At 36.0% G+C, this 21101-nt stretch overlaps 1 protein-coding gene across 2 annotated transcripts in view; it reads right to left on the reverse strand.

The window, feature by feature from the left end:
* Window positions 1–21101, reverse strand: part of FCHO2 (FCH and mu domain containing endocytic adaptor 2) — a 99353-nt gene that overhangs the window by 12547 nt on the left and 65705 nt on the right. For both annotated transcript variants that reach the window (XM_088130116.1, XM_088130115.1), the window contains exons 16-21: window positions 15310–15404; window positions 12859–12962; window positions 12629–12758; window positions 10743–10854; window positions 9652–9807; window positions 3237–3369 (exon numbers count right to left, since the gene is read on the reverse strand). In XM_088130116.1, the coding sequence (XP_087986242.1) occupies window positions 3237–3369; window positions 9652–9807; window positions 10743–10854; window positions 12629–12758; window positions 12859–12962; window positions 15310–15404 (730 nt within the window). The remainder of the gene's footprint in view (window positions 1–3236; window positions 3370–9651; window positions 9808–10742; window positions 10855–12628; window positions 12759–12858; window positions 12963–15309; window positions 15405–21101) is intronic.

Consider the following 21101-nt stretch of genomic DNA (forward strand, 5'->3'; position numbering starts at 1 on the left):
AGTTCATTTTCAACTTCATATACCTTTGGCCTCTAAAAAGCCAATTATTATTAGAGTTAGTTTTACAAAAATACAGATTTTGAAATGTTTTCATTATTGGTATTAATAATTATGAGATAGAGAAGTAGTGTTAACTGCCTCAGGTTGGAATTATCTACATTTAAAAATGTTATGTAATAGGAAATTGTTAAATATTGTAAGTTTCAAAGCAGGATCTTTGGGGTCTAATAGCTTTGATTGCCCTGGGAAATGATTAAACCAGGAACTAGAAAAGAGGAATGCTGATTTTTCTTTTGTTGATTCGGCTGAATCTGTTGGAACGTCTCAGCCACTTTCAGTACTCTTAACTATTGTTGATGCCCTTCTGACCATCTAGCCTGGAAAGGGACTTGAGAGCACTGTTGGTTCTGCTTTTTCTTGAAGTGTTCAAAATGTAGTTCTGAATAACTGCTGTTACCAATGGACTAAAAATGGAAACAAAATGCTGTCAAGGTGGGTGTAGTTTTGGTCAACAGGACTGTACATCTAGTGAAAAGGGATCTACCTGTTTTTATGGGGATTGTATGCTCCATTCAAAAGGTCACATTCATAGACTGGAAATGTTCCTGTACTGAGTTTTGCTTTTGGAAGTCTCCAAGGGCAGCTGTGATTAGGAATGTTTTTGCCCAGCTCATGCTAGTATATTAATTGATCCTTTTCATGTTCACAGATGCTTTAGTTACTCAAGGGTATATTACTGTGAACTGTTGTACATAGGACTATCTGAAAGAATTTAGAAAATTCACCTAGTAAAAAATACAATTGCTTAAGTTTTAACTGGATTCTTTGAGCAGCTGACTTCATTCTCTCTCTCTTTTTAGCAGTTGTTAATCATTTCCAGACTCAATTCAAAATATTGTTTCTTATCTTTAAAACCCTGAACAGCTTAAGATCCCAGGATACCTAAAATAATGTGTACCACATGATCACTTAAATCAGCTGGAGAACCTTTTTTGTGCATTTAGCTTCACTCTGAGGTGTAGTTAGTGCTAGGGTCAAAATCTGCATGCTACAATTAGATTTTTGTTTTGTGGCTTCTAATTAATTTGTCTTTTGTTTCCACCATAGGATTACTGCTTGATAAATACATCCCTGCTAATATTTGCTGAGATTGAATGAAGTGACGGGGATAACTTTGGGGTGCTGGGACAATGTTATGGTTACATAAATATACAACTCAGGGTTGGAGAGCCATTACAGAGTCTGTAAAGTCCTTGGTACCCTCTGAACTTGCTTGTTTGCTTACAGACATTTCATTACCCAACTAGGTATCATCATAGTGAGTGTGCTAGTGAGTGTGGCGTTTGCTCCCTGTTTAGATTCAGTAGCTTGCCCTGTCAATGTTCAACCCTGAGCTACATATATTCTCTTCTAATGGCATTACAGAGTCTACTGCTAATTTAGATTGGGTGTTGTGATCAATCAACTATGACTGCAGTGGATTACTACTGCTATCTGTTAGTATCTGGCTGCCTACCTGTATCAGACAATACTATATACTTATATCCTATTTCCAAAGTCTTCTTTTAGTGTGCTTTTGAATGTAGTTTTAACAGTAGTAACAGTGTACTAGGCAGACTGGTTAGGAAAGAGAGATTCTTCCTCTGCTGCCCTTTTAATTACCCCTTCTTCTTTTACTGTTAAAAAGATATTCTCTTCATTACTACAAAAATATTGTGCTTTCTTATTTGGGAAAAAAAAGTCTTCCAATTACATAGTACTCTATGTGTACAGATACAGATAGTAGTGCTATGCTAGTCTTTTGTTTCAAATTCAGGCTTCCTTTTATAATTCTGCCACTTTATGGTTTTTCCCTGGAGCTTAGGGGGTAGAAAGTTACCTCCATCCTCTCCTCAGTATGGAAATCTCCTTCCCAAACCATGACTGTGGAATATAAAGACATATTACATGTAGGGAGGGCAAGATCTGCTGGTAAAGGGAGCCAGGAGGCTGATGGTATATGGAGCATTTTTTAAGAGGGGTGGTGCTATGAATTGGTATTCCTTCCAGCAGAAGCAGAAGTGGCATGATGCTGACTTTTTGCCAGTCAGCCTACTCTCCTCTTTTAATAATCCAGAGGCTGAGGGTAACAGGAAGAAGAGGAACTGGCCCTTATTGAATCTGAGTTCAGGTGCCAATGTTGGTGGCCCAGAGAAATCAGCAGATAACTCACCACCACCAATGAAGGCATGCTGCAGGCCAGAAGGCAGTGTAGCACATAGGTACTTAAGGATGAAGACCCCTGCTACGCTGCTTGAAGTACAGATCAGGAAGAGTGAGAACACTGAAAACATTTTGATGTTACAGATTCTTAAGCATCTGCTCAGGAATCATCCAACCATTCTTGTTACTTCTGGCAGCAGAAGATAACCCACGCTACTGACTAGCAACAATGCACCTACACCCAAGCACAACAGATACCTGAAGCAGAGGGTAAAGTGGGCAAACAACAGAATATTCCAAAGGTATTGAACATGATGTGAGATATGGTGCTGATGACAGCTTTGGTTGGTAGCTCATCAGTATGCTGGAAGATACTGGCTCCCAGCATACCTCTGGCTGCTTGCTCTTAATGACAGAATCCCCTCTACCTACTTCAGCTGCAGATGAGACCCTCCCTGCTAAGGCTACTTTGATTGTTGTTTGCACCCAGAAGCCCAACATCAGAAAGAACATGCAACGAGTGTGCTCCTACCCAAATTCAATGAAGTAACTTAGGAATCCTCAAAAAGATTTCCAACTTTCTATGCTAGTTAAGTTTGGTTGGTTAAGCTGATTGGTTGATTATGCTGACTAGTTGGTTAAGTAGATTAAGTTTTCAAAGTACATTTAAAAATGCAGACGCTAAGCTATCTGCTTAGTTTTGTGTCAATGTACACTCTGCATACACAACTCTTGTGTTTTTTGAATAGGCTTATTTCTGTAAGGCAGACAGCAAGTTGAGTAAATATCTGCTGCTTTCACATGCTTAGTAGGTGGGGTGGGGTGGTAATTTATGCTGCTACTGAATATTGAAGTATTTTTGAACACGTTTAAAAAATTCCCATAAAAATAGAGGTAAACGTTTCCTATTAATATGTTCAAAAATGTTGAAAGTAACTACATTAATATGATAAATCCTTTTTTTTCTCATAAGAAACAATACAATCTAGGCCTCTTAAAATCATCAACTTCCAACACCAAAGTATAAAAATTACCTGATACTTCAGAACTTCTACATTATAATAAGAAGCAGAAGGATTCTGCTCTGATAGCTTTTTGAGGTAGATTGTGACAGCTTGCATATCCATCCAAAAATCCCTTGTACTGGAATCACTTTGTGATGGATCACTGTGTACAAAATGTAGGAATGAAAACAGATATTTAAACTTATCTTACACATTAGCAATACTTTAAAAGATTAAGAACACATTTTACTACCCAATCCTGCATGCAAAAACACACAATTTTTTATACCATGCAGAACTCTATTTAATATCATAACATTTAAAATGCACTTTTAATAGAAAAATTAATAGAAAAAGCTGCTATAAAACATACCAACTGCTGTGCTACCTAAACTCTTCCACATTTTTTTCCTGTGCCTATTTCTTTGTATCCATTTATATATTTGAATAGCAATTGAAGCCCCACTCTACGCTCTTATGAATATGCTTCTGAGCTGGAAATTACAATTTTGGTATTTAAGATAAAATTAAGAACTGGTACAGAAAATTGATTAAAAGACCAAGCTAAAAATTTGAAGTCCTGCATTTCAATGTTCTTTCTGCCATGAACTCACCATGTGGCCTGTACTTTTGTTCTCCAAAATGAGAATAATGTCAGAGGACCATAATATAGTATATGCAATCCATTTTTAATATCTGAGACCACATTTTAAGTATTATTATGTGCTAATTTTCCATTATTAATGATAATAAAAACTATAAGTACGAATAATCATTTCCAAATACTCTGGTGAAATTTTTCTGGCAATGTATTACTTCTATATTCTTCTATACTATATCTCATTTTAATAGGGACTGCAGTATTAAGTAGCAATATGAGGCTTATTTCCATGTTATTGCATTCACGTAAATAGATATGTACCTATGCCGAACCTATTATCAGGAATCTTCCAAAGCTGAGGATTTTGTTGGAAAAATGCTTCACTGTGCATGTAAAAGGTAATTCTGGCCATTCTCCTCACTTCCTTGGGACCAATGCAGGCCTAAACTTTTTTTGTCATGATAGGACTTGTTGCAGGGAAGAAAAGTGGGCCATATGCATCTATAGATGACTACTTAAAACGATTAGGTGAATAATCTGTTCTTCATCACAGTCCCTGAGCATCACATATATAGATGATTAGTAAGGTTAACTATCAGGAGCATGACAGGTATGCAAAGAAATAGCTACCCATTCAAAGAATGCACCAACTCTGACATGATAAATATGATAAACATACATGGTTGAGAATATGCAGCTGTGTTATTAAGGTTGAGGAAACTCCCAGCTGTAGATAATGCTGTTCTCCATTATGCTGAAGAAGTCCCAGAAATCTCATATGAAAAAGTGATGATTTCTTGAATCTACCTGGCAAACTGTTATGCAGAAGCTGGTATTTCTACCTTCAGTCATGAAAAGCAAAACAATAAATGCAGAGACTGGCAGAGTTTATTTATGACAAAGACCTTACTACAGTCCAGATGGAAAGTTAATATGCAATTGATGTCCGAGACTGGAAAGCTTACTCAATGTCAGAGAAAAGAGAGGGAACAGATGGTAGCATCACTGACTGATTTACATAAAATTCCAAGGCCACTTTGGGCAGAAAGATAATTTCTAGCCTCAATTGTTTTTTTATATATGGAGTTGTAAGTATAGTTGATTTACATGCAAAACCTGTATGTCTCCCAATTCTTGGGATGGCATGACTGCCACCAAAGTCTTTAAAGTCCACTGTCATGACATTCTGCAATGGAATTGTCTGAAATTATCTAAGCTGTACAAGTTCAAGGCTTTCAGCACTGCAGGGAGTGTTAGACAAGTGATTCTAAGGATTGTTGTGTCTTGGGGATTTCTGGTTTGGTATGGCAATGTTCTATCTATGATCTCTGAAGTTTAAGGGTCTTTCTCTAATCTCTGAATGCTTAATTGGTAAGTAGAAAATGTCTTTCTTTGCTTAAATTACTGCTCTCTGGGTCCAAGGAAGATAAAGAAAGCAAGCGTCAACCTCCTCTTTTCCAAGGAGAACAGTTTCTCAGAGCTGAAGAACAGCTGAAACTGAACTTATTCCTGACCCAAAAGGCAAACTAGTCAGACAGATAGAAGGATACACAAAGTTGCTTATAGCTTTAAAAGTTCTAACTCCTGGTTTATAGTCTTTTAAAATGACTGAATGTATTTAGTTAAAACTGCAGTGGATAAGGTAAAACTTTTGGGAGATGAAGCAAGCTTGATGTTCTAAATCAGAAAATTGTAAAGTCAAAAGCTTTAGTGATTGATTCAGATGAAAACAAAAGCAGTACCCAGCTTGGAAATTCTGAGAAAAAACATGCCACAGATGTTGAAACGACGTTAAAATAAATTGAGATGTTCACGACGAAATGACCCATTTACAGGGTTTGCTTTGTAGAAATAATTAACAATTAACAGTCTTTGATCTGGAGGCTGCAGTGATCAATGTTCTTTCTTTTAAAAATTAGTTTTTCTTTCTTTCTCTTTTTTTTAGTATCTGAGAAATATTTTCAGTTAAATTAGAATTCTTTTTCTTCCCTTGACCTACAGAAAGTTTTTTCTAGTGCAGTTTTGTTTTGTTTTTTTAAATTAAGGCATCTTTATTAATTTCCTGGAATGTGAATTGCCTTAGATGTTCTTCTGCAAAGAGACAGATACTTACTAAATTAGGCAACTTAATTATGGTTGAAGTTTTTAATCATATCTTAGATCCTTGTTAGACTATAATACTAATCTAGCTAAAAGGAACACAAAACTGATACAGTGTTGATACCAAAGTGAAGTAATATATGTTGCAGTCAGGTAACAGTCTGAAAATAGGCATCACTGAATGGCAATTTCCATACTGAAGGAGGGGGATGAAAGAGCAGGCATTTGGAATTTCAGTCCTGACAAAAGAATTTAGTCTCAGATTAGGCAGAGACCCTCATTCTCCTCTGATGCTGTGAAATAACAGGTGAACTATCATTTCACGAGAATGTGCTTTTTCATTTCTGAATCCAAGCCTCTTGAGATAAATCAGCAGCACCCAGAAGGACAAAAGAACTTAACTTAGAACCAACTTAATGATAGAACTATAGTCCTCTGATGTTCAACTACTTGTATCTGTTGCTTTGAGAGTAGATATGCTCAATAAGGAATACATTATTTACCTCTTTCTTGTTGTCAAGGAGATAAAAAAGAAATGAAGACATTTTCTCCCACAAAAAATATGTTAATAGCAGGCCATATGGATATGATGACTGGCAATTTTAAAACAAAGTTCAGCCATCCAATTTATGGCTCTCTTTGTCAATTGATGCCAGGTGTGCTCAGGTGAAGACTTACACGGAATTGCTTCAACTACCATAAAATTTAGGGAAAGTTGCTGAAAGATGAAATATTACTCTCTTGTACCTTGTCAATATCCCCAATTATTTGGAAGTAGTTTATAGATGCTGATAGCTGCCAAGTATGCCAGCTTTAAGTAAAACTGGTGGTGGTGGAATGGGTTCAGGAAATTGTCAGAATGTATTCTAACAAAAATGGGGCCATCTATGGTACACTGAAGTTGATAAACCTTTAAGCCTAAAGCACTAGCAGCTCCTCTGCTTAATGCCTAATTTCCTCAGCTGATGGCAGAGTCCTTGGGGTTCTCTGAGCTTGGTTGTTTTCTTGTAAACGTTTTGTTACCTGGCTAGGTAACATGTTACCCAGCCGGGTAATGAAACATTTGCAAAAAAACAACCAAGCTCAGAGAACCCCAAGGACTCCACAGTTCAACCCTGAGCTACACGTATTCTCTTCTATTGATGACAGAGCAGATCAAGCTTCTATAGCAAGAACAGCAAAAGCACTTCTGAGGAATCAGATCAGATCTATTATTTAGCATTTGAGGCCTGTTGTGTGTGCTTGGTGTGAGAGGGAGCAAATGAGATGCTGAAATAATGCCAAGTGCACTGATAATTAGCCATTGAGACACCAGGAACAGATCATGGTGCTTTTGAAGTATTACAGAAATATAGTAATGCTGGAATCATTATAGATATAGGCAGTAACACAGTAATTCTCTGTATCTATTCATGATTTTAGGGGTGTATTGGTTGTGGAGACATGGAAAACCCTGAGCCAAATCTATACACTTGACTATATTATTCTTGAGCATCACAGGAGGAAGGGCAATAAAATATATGATGAGAAGTAAAGTCAGAGTCCACGTGAGATGACAGTGCTGGACCAAGACTGGGGTGTTGGATTAAGTCCATTCTCAGCATAGAAGTTCAGTAGGTGACTTTGCGTTACTCTTTCTCTCAGCTCAACAACCTCACACAGTTGCTGATGTAGGAAAAACTTGAGGGTGGAGTGCTATATATGTTGCCTTGACCTCCAAAAAGAAGGCAGTTCCATTCCCAAGGTCTGTCCTTAAGTAAAATATGTATGTAAGCTGAAACAGTATTATTGTATAATACTGTATAAGTAGTATTGTATAATTAACTCAAACCATTGTGTTTTTAACTCAAACCATTGTGTATTTAACTTGAATTTTGCTACAGTTGGCTCCATTCTTAACCATGGGTCATCCATAAACTGGGCCTTCTTAACCTGGGGACTACCTGTACCAATGAAGCAGTCTACAGTCAAGGAGTAACAGACAAGGGAGGCAGCAGCAAACAGAATGGGGCAAGCATGCTCAGAGCTGGAGACCACCTTTCAGAAGATAGTTTATGGTACTTCTTTTCTTTTGTTCTGGATGTAAAGAAAGGGACTATGTTGAGCACTTTCTATTCTTCTAAGATAGTGACGATGTCATAGATTAGAAAAGGGATGGCAGATGAAAGCCTATCTTAGAGGTCTTGAACAGAATCAACAATTGTGGTGTTAAAATGAAGGAATATCCCTAAGCAGCCTTAGTGTCAAGGCCTATATGTACTAGGCACTGCAGCCCAGAACATTTCCTATGATGGTAAAGCCCAAGAGTAGGGTTGACTGCTTCTTTCCTTTTTAATGAACTTCAGTGCACACAGGAATTCACAAGGCGACCACCTTTTAGGGACAAGAGGCAAAGTGAATGGCCATTAATAGGCAAGAAGTTTCTACTGTGAAACATCTGCGAATGAATGAGCATTCAGCCACAAGCCCAAAGGCTTTATTGGATGGATGCAACTAAAAGCCAAATTGACAATCTTGAAGACCATTTTTTACAATTATAAAAGCAAAAGATAAAGAGGAAGAAACAGTTTTTTCCTCCCAGTCCTATGGAATTTTCCTCAAAGGAAGTTGAATATGGAGAAAGTTCCTAAATCTCTGCTAATGTGTTGGCTCAAACACAACAAAGAGAAGAAGCTGAAACTGCTCTATACAGTCGCAATAAGGGTAGTGCCTTAGCTTTGAAAGGTTCCTGATGTAGGTTCTATATAGGTGTACACCCATTCATGTAATGCCATAGAAGAATCAAATGTACTTCAGAATAAATGCTGTTCAAATTATATTTTACACAATTCCCTTAATATGTTGCCCAGTAACAGAGGCAGCTAGCATAAGGCAGTAGTTTTAATCACTCCCATATGTGGCCACTGCATACTGGTTTCCATCAAATATGAACAGCTCCTCATATTATACCTATTAAGCAGATAAAGCAGAATAAAAAGAGTTTCTGGGACCAAGATATAAGCCTCAGAATTGATTATAGCGAGTCAGGATTTAATGTGTTTTGTGTCAAGCAAATGAATAGAAAAAGGCAATACTGAAGATGGGTCTGCAAGAAGTTACAAAATTAATTTTAAATCAAAGAGCAATAACATTTAGGAACATTACAATTAGAGAATTATATTTGCATTATATACCCAGTTGTTACAAGAAAGAAAAAGAAAAACACTTAAGCATCTAGTCTACATGGTGCTTAAATGTTTTTTTTTTTACCATTTCCTTTTCATCTTACGTTAGATATTTTTGAAACTATAAGCCTGAGATCAGGCATTGTAATGTTCAAATTATTCTGTAAGCGTCTCTAGAAGTATTTCAAGTTGAAGGGCAATGTAATGTAATGTAATATAATGCAATATATAATATAATATAATATAATATAATATAATATAATATAATATAATATAATATAATATAATATAATATAATATAATATAATAATAAACAATATATCAGTCCATGCTTTTCAAAGCTGGATTAAAATTATTTAGAATGGTTTTCTGAAATGTCATGCCTCTATGCAATTAATTAACAAGTTAATTTTAATCAGTCACTTAACCACAAAGTGCATTTTTATTAAATTATGAAACTTAAACAAATGCAAGAAACACAAGGGTATTTATGAAAAAAGCATATTTTGCAGATTGAATAGAATGAAAAAATAGAAAGATAATAGATGTATGGTTTTATAATAGATAAAAGATACAAAACCTGTACACAAGTTGCGCATTTGGAAGAATCTGCTCTAGTTTGCTTGTGTTTTTTACCCTAAAGCAAAGCACAGCAGGAGATGGATTGCTAGTGAAAACTTTAATAATCCCACTTGGGAATGATATCGTCATATCACCAGTGATTTTCACAATACATCTAGAGAAAAATGTGAGAAGACAAATGTTACTTTTACAGCTAATTACTGGATACACAGTAAAATATATGATTGGATTTGAATTGTACATTTACTCATTTATACATTTAAAGTGTAAGCAAGTATTAGCTGCCATTTTTAATCTACTGAGCTTGGTTCCCTGCCTTATCTTGTAGAATTCATGTGAAATAAAATGGGGAGCTGGTGTTCCTCACATAATCCTGCACAGAACAACTTTGCCACCCCTTACTTTCAAGAGATGCTGAGGATCCAAAGCAGAGTCACCGCCTTTGGAAATGTTCCAAATTGAATTCCTGCAAATGCCATTCTGCACCTTTGGAGAAAGGTGTAGACCAGTGTTTTTCAAACTTGGCAAGATGTGTGGACTTCAACTCCCAGAATTCCCCAGCCAGCATGTTGGCTAGGAATTCTGGGAGTTGAAGTCCACACATCTTAAAGTTGCCAAGTTTGAAGAAAACTGTTGTAGATAGCCTACCAATGCTTGCATTAATTCCACTCGAGTATGTGCAAATATATCCTTGTAGATGACAATGGATGACGTCTGGTTAGATTTTTGGGGAGGGGACTGATTAAAATTCCATAGAATGGACAGTCACTTTTCTTGAGGTCCAGTCCAGTCCATGGTAAGTATATAAATAAAATGCATTTGGTGGAAGTTTGTTGAAAAAAATAATTCTTTAAAAGTAAAACTGAAAGACCTATAGAATAACCTAGCAAAAGAGATAAAATACTGCAATTGTCACACAAGCTCAAAATACAATAGCTGTTTAAAAATGTGACACTAGTCACTAATGTATTTATTGAAATATATCAATAAGTGTTGAAGTTTCAAATTTTGTTCTAAACTAAGAGGGAAATCTTAGCTGCCTTTTCAATGCAAAATGTGACATTCAAAATGAATTACTATTTTACTGACTTTGTGGGATCTGCTCCTTTGAAGTAGGCATTTACAGATTCAGTTAGGGCTACTGCAACAGGCAATGTATCTTGACTTCCTAGGCTGACAGGGCTAGGACCACGTGAAGTTCCTAGAATACATAATGTATAGGCTTCAATTAAACAATATTAACTATACATTTGGATGATTTTAGTTATACTTTTCATGACTGCTGTTTTCATGATCTGCTGTTAAGTATTATGTATAAAGTGATGCAGAGTTCAAAATACTGCACTAAGCAACTGAAATTCAACGCATAAAAGTATTTTTTAAAAAATGTTATATCAAAGTTAGATTTAGGGTTACTATGTGCAATTGTGAAAAAGAGCTTAGGATTAATTAATAACTCTAAAATCAAAGTAAGATCAGACATAATATAAACAGGGAAGAAACTATATATAGAAATAGTTTTTTCCTCAAGAAACAATTTTATAATGAAATACAGTGGTTCTCAGTGGATGCTTGTATTAGTTGCAAAACGTGGACCTTTTTCTATTATATGTGATGCAAGTCTCTTTTTAGAGATAGTATTTTCCCTGATGTCATGCTTAAATTTAATTCAGATACATAGTCACTATAATATATAAATAATAGAAAGAAATATATGGCTTTTTAGTGTTAATATGGGTACACACACACACACACACTAACCCATATTAACCCTAAAAAGCCATATATTTCTTTCTATTATTTATTTTATTAGTGAAGTATAACAAACAATACAAAATTGTAATACATCAGTAATATTACAATTAAAAAAAAACTACATACATTAAATGAAACGTAATGGGAAGAAATGGCATCAGGCCTTGCAACACTGGCTGAAAACAAAATCCCTTCTCACATCATGCATAGATAGCTTTGCTGATTTACCTAATGCAAGCACAGCAGAAAACAAGTGGACCCTGCAACTAGGCAGAACAAATGCTAATAACAATAACAAACAAATATAAGAGGGAAAAACAAAGAAAAAAGATCCAAACATTAAATCAATCCTTAGATCTAGAACATATTGCTCCATCTTCTCACTTTTAGAATATAAATACATTTCAACAATTGATAAGGCACACAAATCTTGGATGCAATTTTAAACAACAGGAATGTAGATTTTGAATATTTGTTAGTGTTGCCTATCTTTGCAGTATTCTTATTCTGTACTGTATTGGGGATTAGGTTTTAAAGGATGGAGCTCATTTGTAGCTGGGTTCTCTTTGCCATCTTAAATAAAATTCTGTGAAAAAGCATTCACTTCCTTTTGGAGTTTTTGAATTTTTGCATATGTCTGTCACTAAATGTTATCAGACCTTCATATAGGTTTTACTGATACATAAAGGAAGTCTGATTGATCATGTAACACCTACTCTGAGCCCAAGTGATTGAATTGTTGGGAACCTTTGTGTCTAGCTGCTCCTGGAAAACACCATGTCCATCCACAATAAGGTTGTATATAATCTGGTGATGGTCAGATGGGCAGATTTGGTATGTATCATTGTGATCTAGTTAGGTGGAGACAGAAAAATAGCACTGCCTGAAATCAGCTTGGTTGGGTTTCAGGTCCTGCAATTACTGTTTTGGAAGGCTGGGGAAAAAACAAAACAAAACCAGTCCTGTTTCAACAGGCATTTAGGCATTACGGATAGGAACTGCCTGCCTTTTTATGGGAAACTGATTTTAATTCTGGTGATAATTTTTGATTTATGAGATGTTGGTTTTATTGGGTCGGTGCTTGGCTGTTATGTTATACATTTTATTATAAACCATCCTGAGACATTGTGATTGGGTGGTATATAAATCTTTGTAATAAAGTTTGCTTTTTTCAAAAGCAAAAAAAGATGTGACGGTCATCATGGCAGACTATAACTTACCAACTGTGGGTGTATTTGTTGCACTTAGTGAAGCAGAAGATGATATTGAGGAAGAACTCTCTGTGCGTGCCAAAGGGGCTGATGGAGGTGGACTGGAATTGGAGGTCAAAGGAGGGCTGAATGGTCTTGGCTAACAAACAAAATTCAAAAACATTTATGTATGCATTCAAATTAATAATGCTATGATCAGAGAAGGAACGATAATTAGAGTCAAGATGTAATGCACCTACAATTTCATTAATTCCACTGAGTTTCCCTGAAGTCAACTTTGGTCTAGAAGCTGGTCTTGGGGGAGGTACTAAAGTTCCTACAGAGAGAGGGGTTGTTGGTCTTCCTGGAAGGCAATAACAGAATATTAATCTGTTTCTATAACTAATTAGTAAATAATGGCAAAATGTTCCAACAAAATACTTAAATCCAAGATTAATTTAACAGCATTTTAAGAGTCAGGGAACAGCTGAACTAAAAAATAGTTCAGCCATAGGCACCACACTTATCTCGTTTATAGCTATTGTATATTCAAAGCATCCATAAAACAGTTGTAATGAATCACATAATAAAACTGCAGAAATGGTTACACGTACATAGGATAATATATGTAATGATAAAATGATTAAATTATTGAATTTTGAAATATAGTATACAAAATAATTTATTGTTGAAACTGGTAGAAAAGAATAGTTTAATACAGGGATTCTTCACTTCATTAATAAATATTGTACTATTAACTCTGTCTGACAATTAACAAAGCCTACTGTATATCTGAAATAGTACTTAACGGTGTTATGGCATGTGTCTGAGCTTATCAAAAGACAGGTTTAAAAAGAGAGAATAGCATGTTTAGAAGTTATAGTGAGAACCACCAGCAGTACCTCAACAAATTAGCCAGCAAATGTGTTTCTTAATTACTAGTGAATTTCCTTTATCTGACATACTAATGTCGTTTATTCAATAAACTTAAGACAGGATACAAGGAGATATAGAACTATTTTGTAAAGAAAAGACCTATGCCAAATAATATTGCAGTAGGAGGGAACATAGGGATTATAAACAGAGTAGTGTACTGCCTTCTCAGCAAAAAATAATTAATTCTATAAGTCTTTGCAGAAACATTTCAGTAACATTACAAAATATATAACAAAAAATTGCAATCTACAATTACAGGTAGTCCTCAAGTTACGATGGGAATTGGGACTGGAATTTCTGTCACAAAGTGATGTGGTCATAAAGCGTAAAGTCGATTGCTTAGTGATGGCAATGCTAGCAGTCCCTGTTGTCAGCATTAACTGAATTGCACCGGTCATTAAGTGAGGACCCATTCTGATCCAAGCCATTTCCATCTTGGACCCTCCCAGCTTTTAAAATCATGTGCAGCTTTCTTGCAAGGCTTTAGAAAGCTTCAAAGCCTCATGAGACAGCTGCATGTGATTGTGCCTTGCCTAAATCACGAGGCCTTCTTGTGAGGCTTTGAAGAAAGCCGCACACGGCCTTGGGAAGAATGCCTGGCATGGCCAGCAGCTGCCTCGCAATGGGCCAGGCTGGGTGCACCTCATCAGCAGTGGAAGGAAGAAGATGGTGAAAGTCAGCTGGGGGCAGCAGGGCAGCAGGGCCAGTGGAACCCAAGGTGGCAGGGCTGGCAGAGTGCAAGGTGGACAAAAAGGTAGAGATGGGGAAGAAATAGGTGGGTGGAGAGAGTTGAAGCACCCTGTAGGTGCGGGTAGGCTGCCAAACACTCAAATTTTGATCATGTGATTGCAGGGGTGCTGCAACAGCCATAACTTCGGGGACCAGGTGTAACTATGATTTGTTCAGCTCTGCTTTAACCTAAGTCATTGAATGAATGGTTGTTAAGCAAGGACTACCTGTAGTACCTTTCTCCATGTACTGCCCCATCTATCTCTAATGCTATCAGCTGAGCTCTATCAAATCCCAAACAAACCAAGAATAATCACTGAAACTTAAGGTAGACAGAGTCGAGAAACTTCAACAGAAACCACACCATTTTGCAAAAGACAGCTTTCAGTGTATGAAAGCACAAGATGCTTGATCAATATATACACACTGTAATAGCAAATTAGCTAAATATGATACTTGTGTCCTTCATTTTGCCAACAATCAAGTCTATATAACTTTCACTGCTGGCAGTAAAACTTAAGCATGCATAGGTTGATCCTAGATTATATCTGTTTGTACAAATTACATGCTTTTCAGTTTTTAGAATCATAAAGAAAAATCTCCTTCATGTCAAACTTGATTCCTGTTAACATGAGACACATCCATGTATTTTTCTTGGCAGCGATACAGAAGTGGGCTGCCACTGCGTTTCTCCTGGATTTGTTTTTTTTATTTTTTGACTACCCAGGTAATAAGAAACCAAGTCCTTTTTACCTTTCAAGCCCAGACAAGGTCAGCCAGGTGCCACCACCTGCTAAGGACTGCAATCATTCTCAAAATCCAATAGACAAGAATAAACAGAAAAAAAAACTTTTTGAGGGAAATTGCAAAAAGATTCTTGAAGTTATATTATTCTTCTAAATAACTATGCTATCATGGAAAAATACAAATTTGAATTACTGTAATAGTATATTTTATAATATTTTTACATAGCACACACTACTGAGTACAAGTGTTTATTGAAAAACAAGCATAATTTAAGTTTTTTATTGATTGAAATATGTTACCGGATGAAGAAGAAGACATTGTTGAGGTCAGGGAAGATGAATCACCAGAATTTCTAAAGAGTGGATCCCATGCCAAGAGGTCATTGTTACTCTTCCTAATGGACAAGTTATTAGAAAATAAATTCAAACTATACATATGTATAAAATGCATCTTACTACAATCAATCAATCAATCAATCAATCAATCAATCAGTCAACCAATCATATCTTTGTTATAGTCATAGACCAGCATAAGGAGGGGGGTATAGTCATTAAAAAGCCTACAGGATCTAAAAATATACATCAAGAGTAAAAATAAAATAAAAAAGCAAGAATAAAACATTCATAAATTAAAAACTTAAAAGTATATAAAAAGTGAGAATCTAAAAGAATCTAAAAGAATCTAAAAGAAGGGGTAGAAGCTTTACATGGGTGTAGGGGAGCATAAAAAGTTAGTATGTGGAAAGCTATATCAAGTTGCAAGGTACTCTAATATGGCCGAACTAGGTGTTCATTAAATCTAGTTTATAAAGTTGAGCCCAAGCACAGGTAATCTGACGATACCAACCCTATTGTATCAGGGGTGGTATCTGAAAGCAACTGGGTGGTGTAAAATTGTCCTGTGCACCCTGGGTCATCTTACCATGGTATCCAGTACAATTATAGCTGACTGTGCACGAATTCATTCAATCTACAGAAACTTATTTTTAATTAGCTAGTTAATGTTATTATTATGGTAAGTGACCAAACTTGAGTACAATTTTAAGGCAATTAGAATAAAAATAAAAAGAGTGTTATAAACACCCCATAAGATCTAAACAAATTTTAAATATAGGGAAACAATCTACTGAATTGCTAAGACTATAAAACAAATCACCAATATCAAAGAACAAGAGCAGTAAAATACTTAAATTTTAATTAAATGTCTAAAGAACTCCCACCCCGCCCCTCAATTCACATGAAGAGATAAAAGAAGGAAGAGGGGAAGCACATTCAGATTTGCAAGAATTTGTTACTATAGCCATTCTAATAAAAGTAGTTTTAGATATATGCAGCGTCTGTTTCTTTATCTGGTCTGTAGGGCTGATAGCTACTTATAGGCTGTCATGGCTCTAGGAAGATAAACATCAATAAATTTGTTAACTATAATTGATTGTTGTTCAATACTGTTTTAAAATTTTGCCGTGAAGGTATCAAAGATTCTAAGCAGGGAAAACTAAATTATCTTGTGATGAATAGCAATGAAGTTTAAACAGAATTTAGCTTCTCCTGGAGATCATCTCTGAGGTAACTGCCAAGAGAGAAACAGGAAAATAGGTATCTGTTTTGCTATGTCTGGTTGTTAAGAGATGTAATTGAGTCTTTATGCCAATTTAAATTAAAGGGACAACAAAGAAGGACATGTACTATTGATTTCCAAGGAACTTCAGCATAAATTATCTTATATAAGTATGCTGTTGAACCTCCCTTCCAGAAAAGCTAAAGATAAATGTATCCAGCTAATGTAATGTTCTTCCACATTCTGGACAAAAATTATTGGTAAGGCATTTGACTGCTGTCAGTGGTCTCCTGAGTATGCCCAAATTGTAGACCATAGTAAAGTTTAGGTCCTTTTGTAAATTTAAGTTGAAAATCCAATGTTTTATTTTTGACAGAGCTCAGACTTTCCATAGAAAATCTACAGAATCTCAAATTGGACTTCAATTACCCATGAAGATACAAAGTTATCTCGGAAAGCCAAATAATGTAAAGGGCTAAGAAAGATTAGTCTGAGTCAATATCTCAGATGGCACAGTTGAACTTAGTCTTCTAATGTAGTCAGGACTGTCTCTACTCTGAATGAGGGATTGGCATCTGGATCACATCCCTTAGAGATTTTTACTAGTCCACTTCTATAGCTATGACAGCTGCAGATCTAGGCACCACAGAGAAGATAACCCACTATCTTTGCTCTAAAGATTTTAATTGTGGCCATGATCCGCCTATTATTGTTACAGATTGTGAATCAAAGGATGGTCCTTCTCATATGTTGAGCTTTGCAAGAATATGGATCTTGACTGTTCAGACCAGATCCCTATTTAACATACATGTAGTCCTCACTTAATGACCATTTGTTTAGCAACTGTTCAAAGTTACAACAGCGCTAAAAAAGTAACTTACAACTGGTGCCCAAAGTTACAACCTTTGTAGCTCTCCTGCAGTCACACGATCGTGATCCGGGCTCTTGGCAACCAGCTCGCACTTATGACAGTTGCAGCATCCTGTGGTCACATGATCCCCATTTGTGACCTTCCCAACTGGCTTCCGGCAAGCAAAATCAATGGGAAACTGTGTGATTCATTTAATGACCATGTGATATGCTTAATGACTGCTGTGATTCGCTTAACGACCATTGCAAAAAAGATCGTAAAATCAGGTCTGGTTATGTGATGATTTGCATAACTGCATCACTTAGTGACCTAAATTCCAGTCCCAATTGCGGTCGTTAAGCGAGGACTATTTGTAATGGATGGAAAAGAAAATACTGATAGGTTTTAAAAAATCAAAATGATAGTTTAAAAAAAAAGGAAAATTTGTCTTTATGATCACTGAACATCTGCTTTAGTAAGCTTTGGGGTATGTGTGCAAAATAGACCTAATGTTGTCTCTTCTGCAAATGTTTTCTTCAGAATCTGTGATTATGGTGACAATAAAGAATAAATATTATTTTTTATCTATTATCTTCTCCAGTGCAAGACATGTATATTTATATTCAATATATACACAATACAGGTAGTCCTTGGTTAATTACCATTCAGTCAGCGACTGTTCAAAGTTATGATGGCGCTGAATGAGGAGACCTACAGCCAGTCCTTGAAGTTGCGGCCATCAGTGTCCCCATGGTCACATGATCGTGATTCGGGTGCTTGGCAACTGGCTCGCAATTATGACTTTTGCAGCATCCCAGTCACATGATTGTGATTTCTGACATTCCCTCCTGGCTCCTCATAAGCACAGACAATGGAGGTCACAAATGGCGATCACGTGACATTGTGCTTAATGACTGTGCGGGATTCGCTTAACAACTGCAACTGCCATTGTAAGTCAGCATGGTCATGTGACATTGTGCTTTACAACCACGCCACTTAGCAATGGAGTTCCTGGTCCCGATTACTGTTGTTATCTGGGGACTATCTGTAAAAGTTTCTGAAACTTTCTGATTTAGCATTTCTTTTGTGGTAAGTGTAAATGAGAACAATATCTTTGGGAGAACTACCATGAATCGGAAACCTATTTCCAGGGTGAAACCATCAGGCTGACTTATTTTGACTGACCGAGTTAACAAAGAGAGGAAGAAAGGGGAAAGTTGCTGAATTATTATTGCTGCTGTTTCCTGACTGCTTACTGACTGGCTCTTCTACATATTATCCTAATCATAGAGAACCGCTTGAATAAGTAAAAGTAGTGCAAAATTTGGGAGGAAGTGACCATATAATCATGGTGTTAAAGATACTATAGAAAGCGAAATTGGACCATAATTTTACATCTACACTAGAATCAATTTCAACAAGTTACTAGGAAGATTCCCAGAAGAGAAATCCTCAAGATAAAGGGAATGCAACAGGATTGGGAAGTGCTCTAAAATAAGATAGGGAAGCATATCACTCCAATGAAAAGAAAAACGTAAGCAACCACTGTGGGTACATAAAGAGCTTTTAATTGAGCTAAGAGTTAAATGGGACATGTATAGGAAATGAAAGATGACTGCAATCATCAAAGAAATATACCAGCAAGTAGCTAGTATGTGAAGAATGCACAAAAGGAACTTGGGCTTGTAACAGAAGATAAAAGCAATGAAAAAGGCTCATTTATCTCTGTCCATAGTAGTAGGAAGAAACAGAAAAGGGTGGATCTGCTGTTTGGAGAATATGGCAGGAAAGTAAAGGTAACAGGGAGAGAATAGAGTTCCTTAGCATCTATTTTGTTTCAATCTTCTTCCCAGAGAATTGAGTTCAAATGGATTTAAGCAGAACAAATGACATAAAGACTAAGTAAGTAAAGAGATAATTAGCTACCTGGCTACCATGAACAAATTTAAGTCTCTAAGATCAGACCAGTGACATCTAAGAGTATTTAAAGAGTTTGCGGATATAATCTAAAACCCCTTTCTATGGTCTGAAAAATCACAGAAGGCAGGCATTGTACCAGAAGAGTGGAGAAACACCAATTGTGTCCCTATCTTAAAAAAAAAGGGGGGGGGAGAATCAGGAACTGTAATTATAGACTGGTCAGCCTGACACTGATAATAGGCAAAACTCTGGAAGAAATGATTAAATAGTTGGTTTGTGTACACTTAGAAAAGACTGGTTGGAAGGAATCAGCATGAGTTTATCAAGAACAAGTCACAGTGTACCTTGATTTCAAGAAAGCATTTGACAAAGTCTCCCATGCAATTCTAGAAGAAAAGATAGCAAAATGTGCTATCTTTAGATGGATACAAAACTATCTGAAAAATTGTAACTCCCACATTTATATCAAACAAACATTTTAAACATATCAAATTTCAGAAAGATCTCAACATGCCGGAACAATTGGCATAAACCAAAAAGATGAACTTATCAGAGACAAATGCAAAGTCCTTCATTGAAAAAAGTTGAAAAAGTCAAAGACACAAGTATAGGACTATGGGAAGCAATATGTGCAAAAAAGGATCTGGTTTCTTGGAACCAATGTGATGAAGATACAAAAAAAATCTTAGGATGAATCAATAGAAGCATAGCGCTAAGATCAAAATAAGTCAATATTCTGGATTCTAAACTGCAGAAGATGAGGGAGAATTGTTCTCACTAGCTCCAATAAACAGGACAAGAAACATGTTGAACTGCTGAGACCTTGGTCTGTTGCAAACAGCTCTATTTCCAAGGGAAGAGCTCTTTCCCTATCAGCTGCTTAGTAAAGCAATGACAGAATGAGCCTTCTTTCTCCCAAGTATACAAGAAACTACCAATCCTGGCATGGAAATTTATTCTCCCAAGCAAATTTTGGAAAGGAGCTACTTTCAGAGCCATTGGCTGTGAAAAAAAAAGCAAGTAAAATGCCCTCAGACACATGACATAATAGAAGAAATGGAGAAAAATGCAAAAAAGCTCTAGACATCTGGAAATAATATAAGAGATAAAAAGGATTTGTTTCTCTTTTTTCATTAGTTTAACGAGCAAAAGTAACTAGGAATACTATGCTATGGTGATTTAAAGAAACTGAGTAGGAAAGTTAAAGCCATACTTCCTTGAACATAGACAATGAAACTAAGGATGGAGTGCCACCAAAATGCTAATTTTTTTTCTAGAAAGAGCCAAAGGTAGTATAGATACACATAAAGAATCATATGTGTGACTGCATGGAGATCACAAAGAAGTTATTAAATTCTAGCAATGGCCTGCAGCCATAATATTATATGGCTCTATACAATCTAAGCGTATCTGAAAACAATACTTGTAATTGTTTATAATAAAAAGTTTGCTACTTTACAAAAGCAAGAAAATGATTTACATACATATTCATTTTAAACAGTGTTAAGCTTATATTTTACAAATGTGGAATGCTTAATCACCACAATATAGCTAGTTACTTTTCACTGTGTAACTATTATTATTCTGCTGGTATTATAGTTTCCTGTATTTCACTATGAAAATGATAAGCAAAGGTTAAAAAAACCCAGCAAATGTGAAATGTTACTCAATGTAAAACTACCAAATTCATGCAACAAATGCTTTTTTAAAGTTGAACCAAACCAGTACACAAATATTTATCTATTCTAATATGAGCACAAATTA

The sequence above is a fragment of the Python bivittatus genome, unplaced genomic scaffold (genome assembly GCF_059951505.1).
Source record: "Python bivittatus isolate LINGU-HERP-01145 unplaced genomic scaffold, Pbiv_v1 ctg000850_np1212, whole genome shotgun sequence".
NCBI classification, from domain to species: domain Eukaryota; kingdom Metazoa; phylum Chordata; class Lepidosauria; order Squamata; family Pythonidae; genus Python; species Python bivittatus.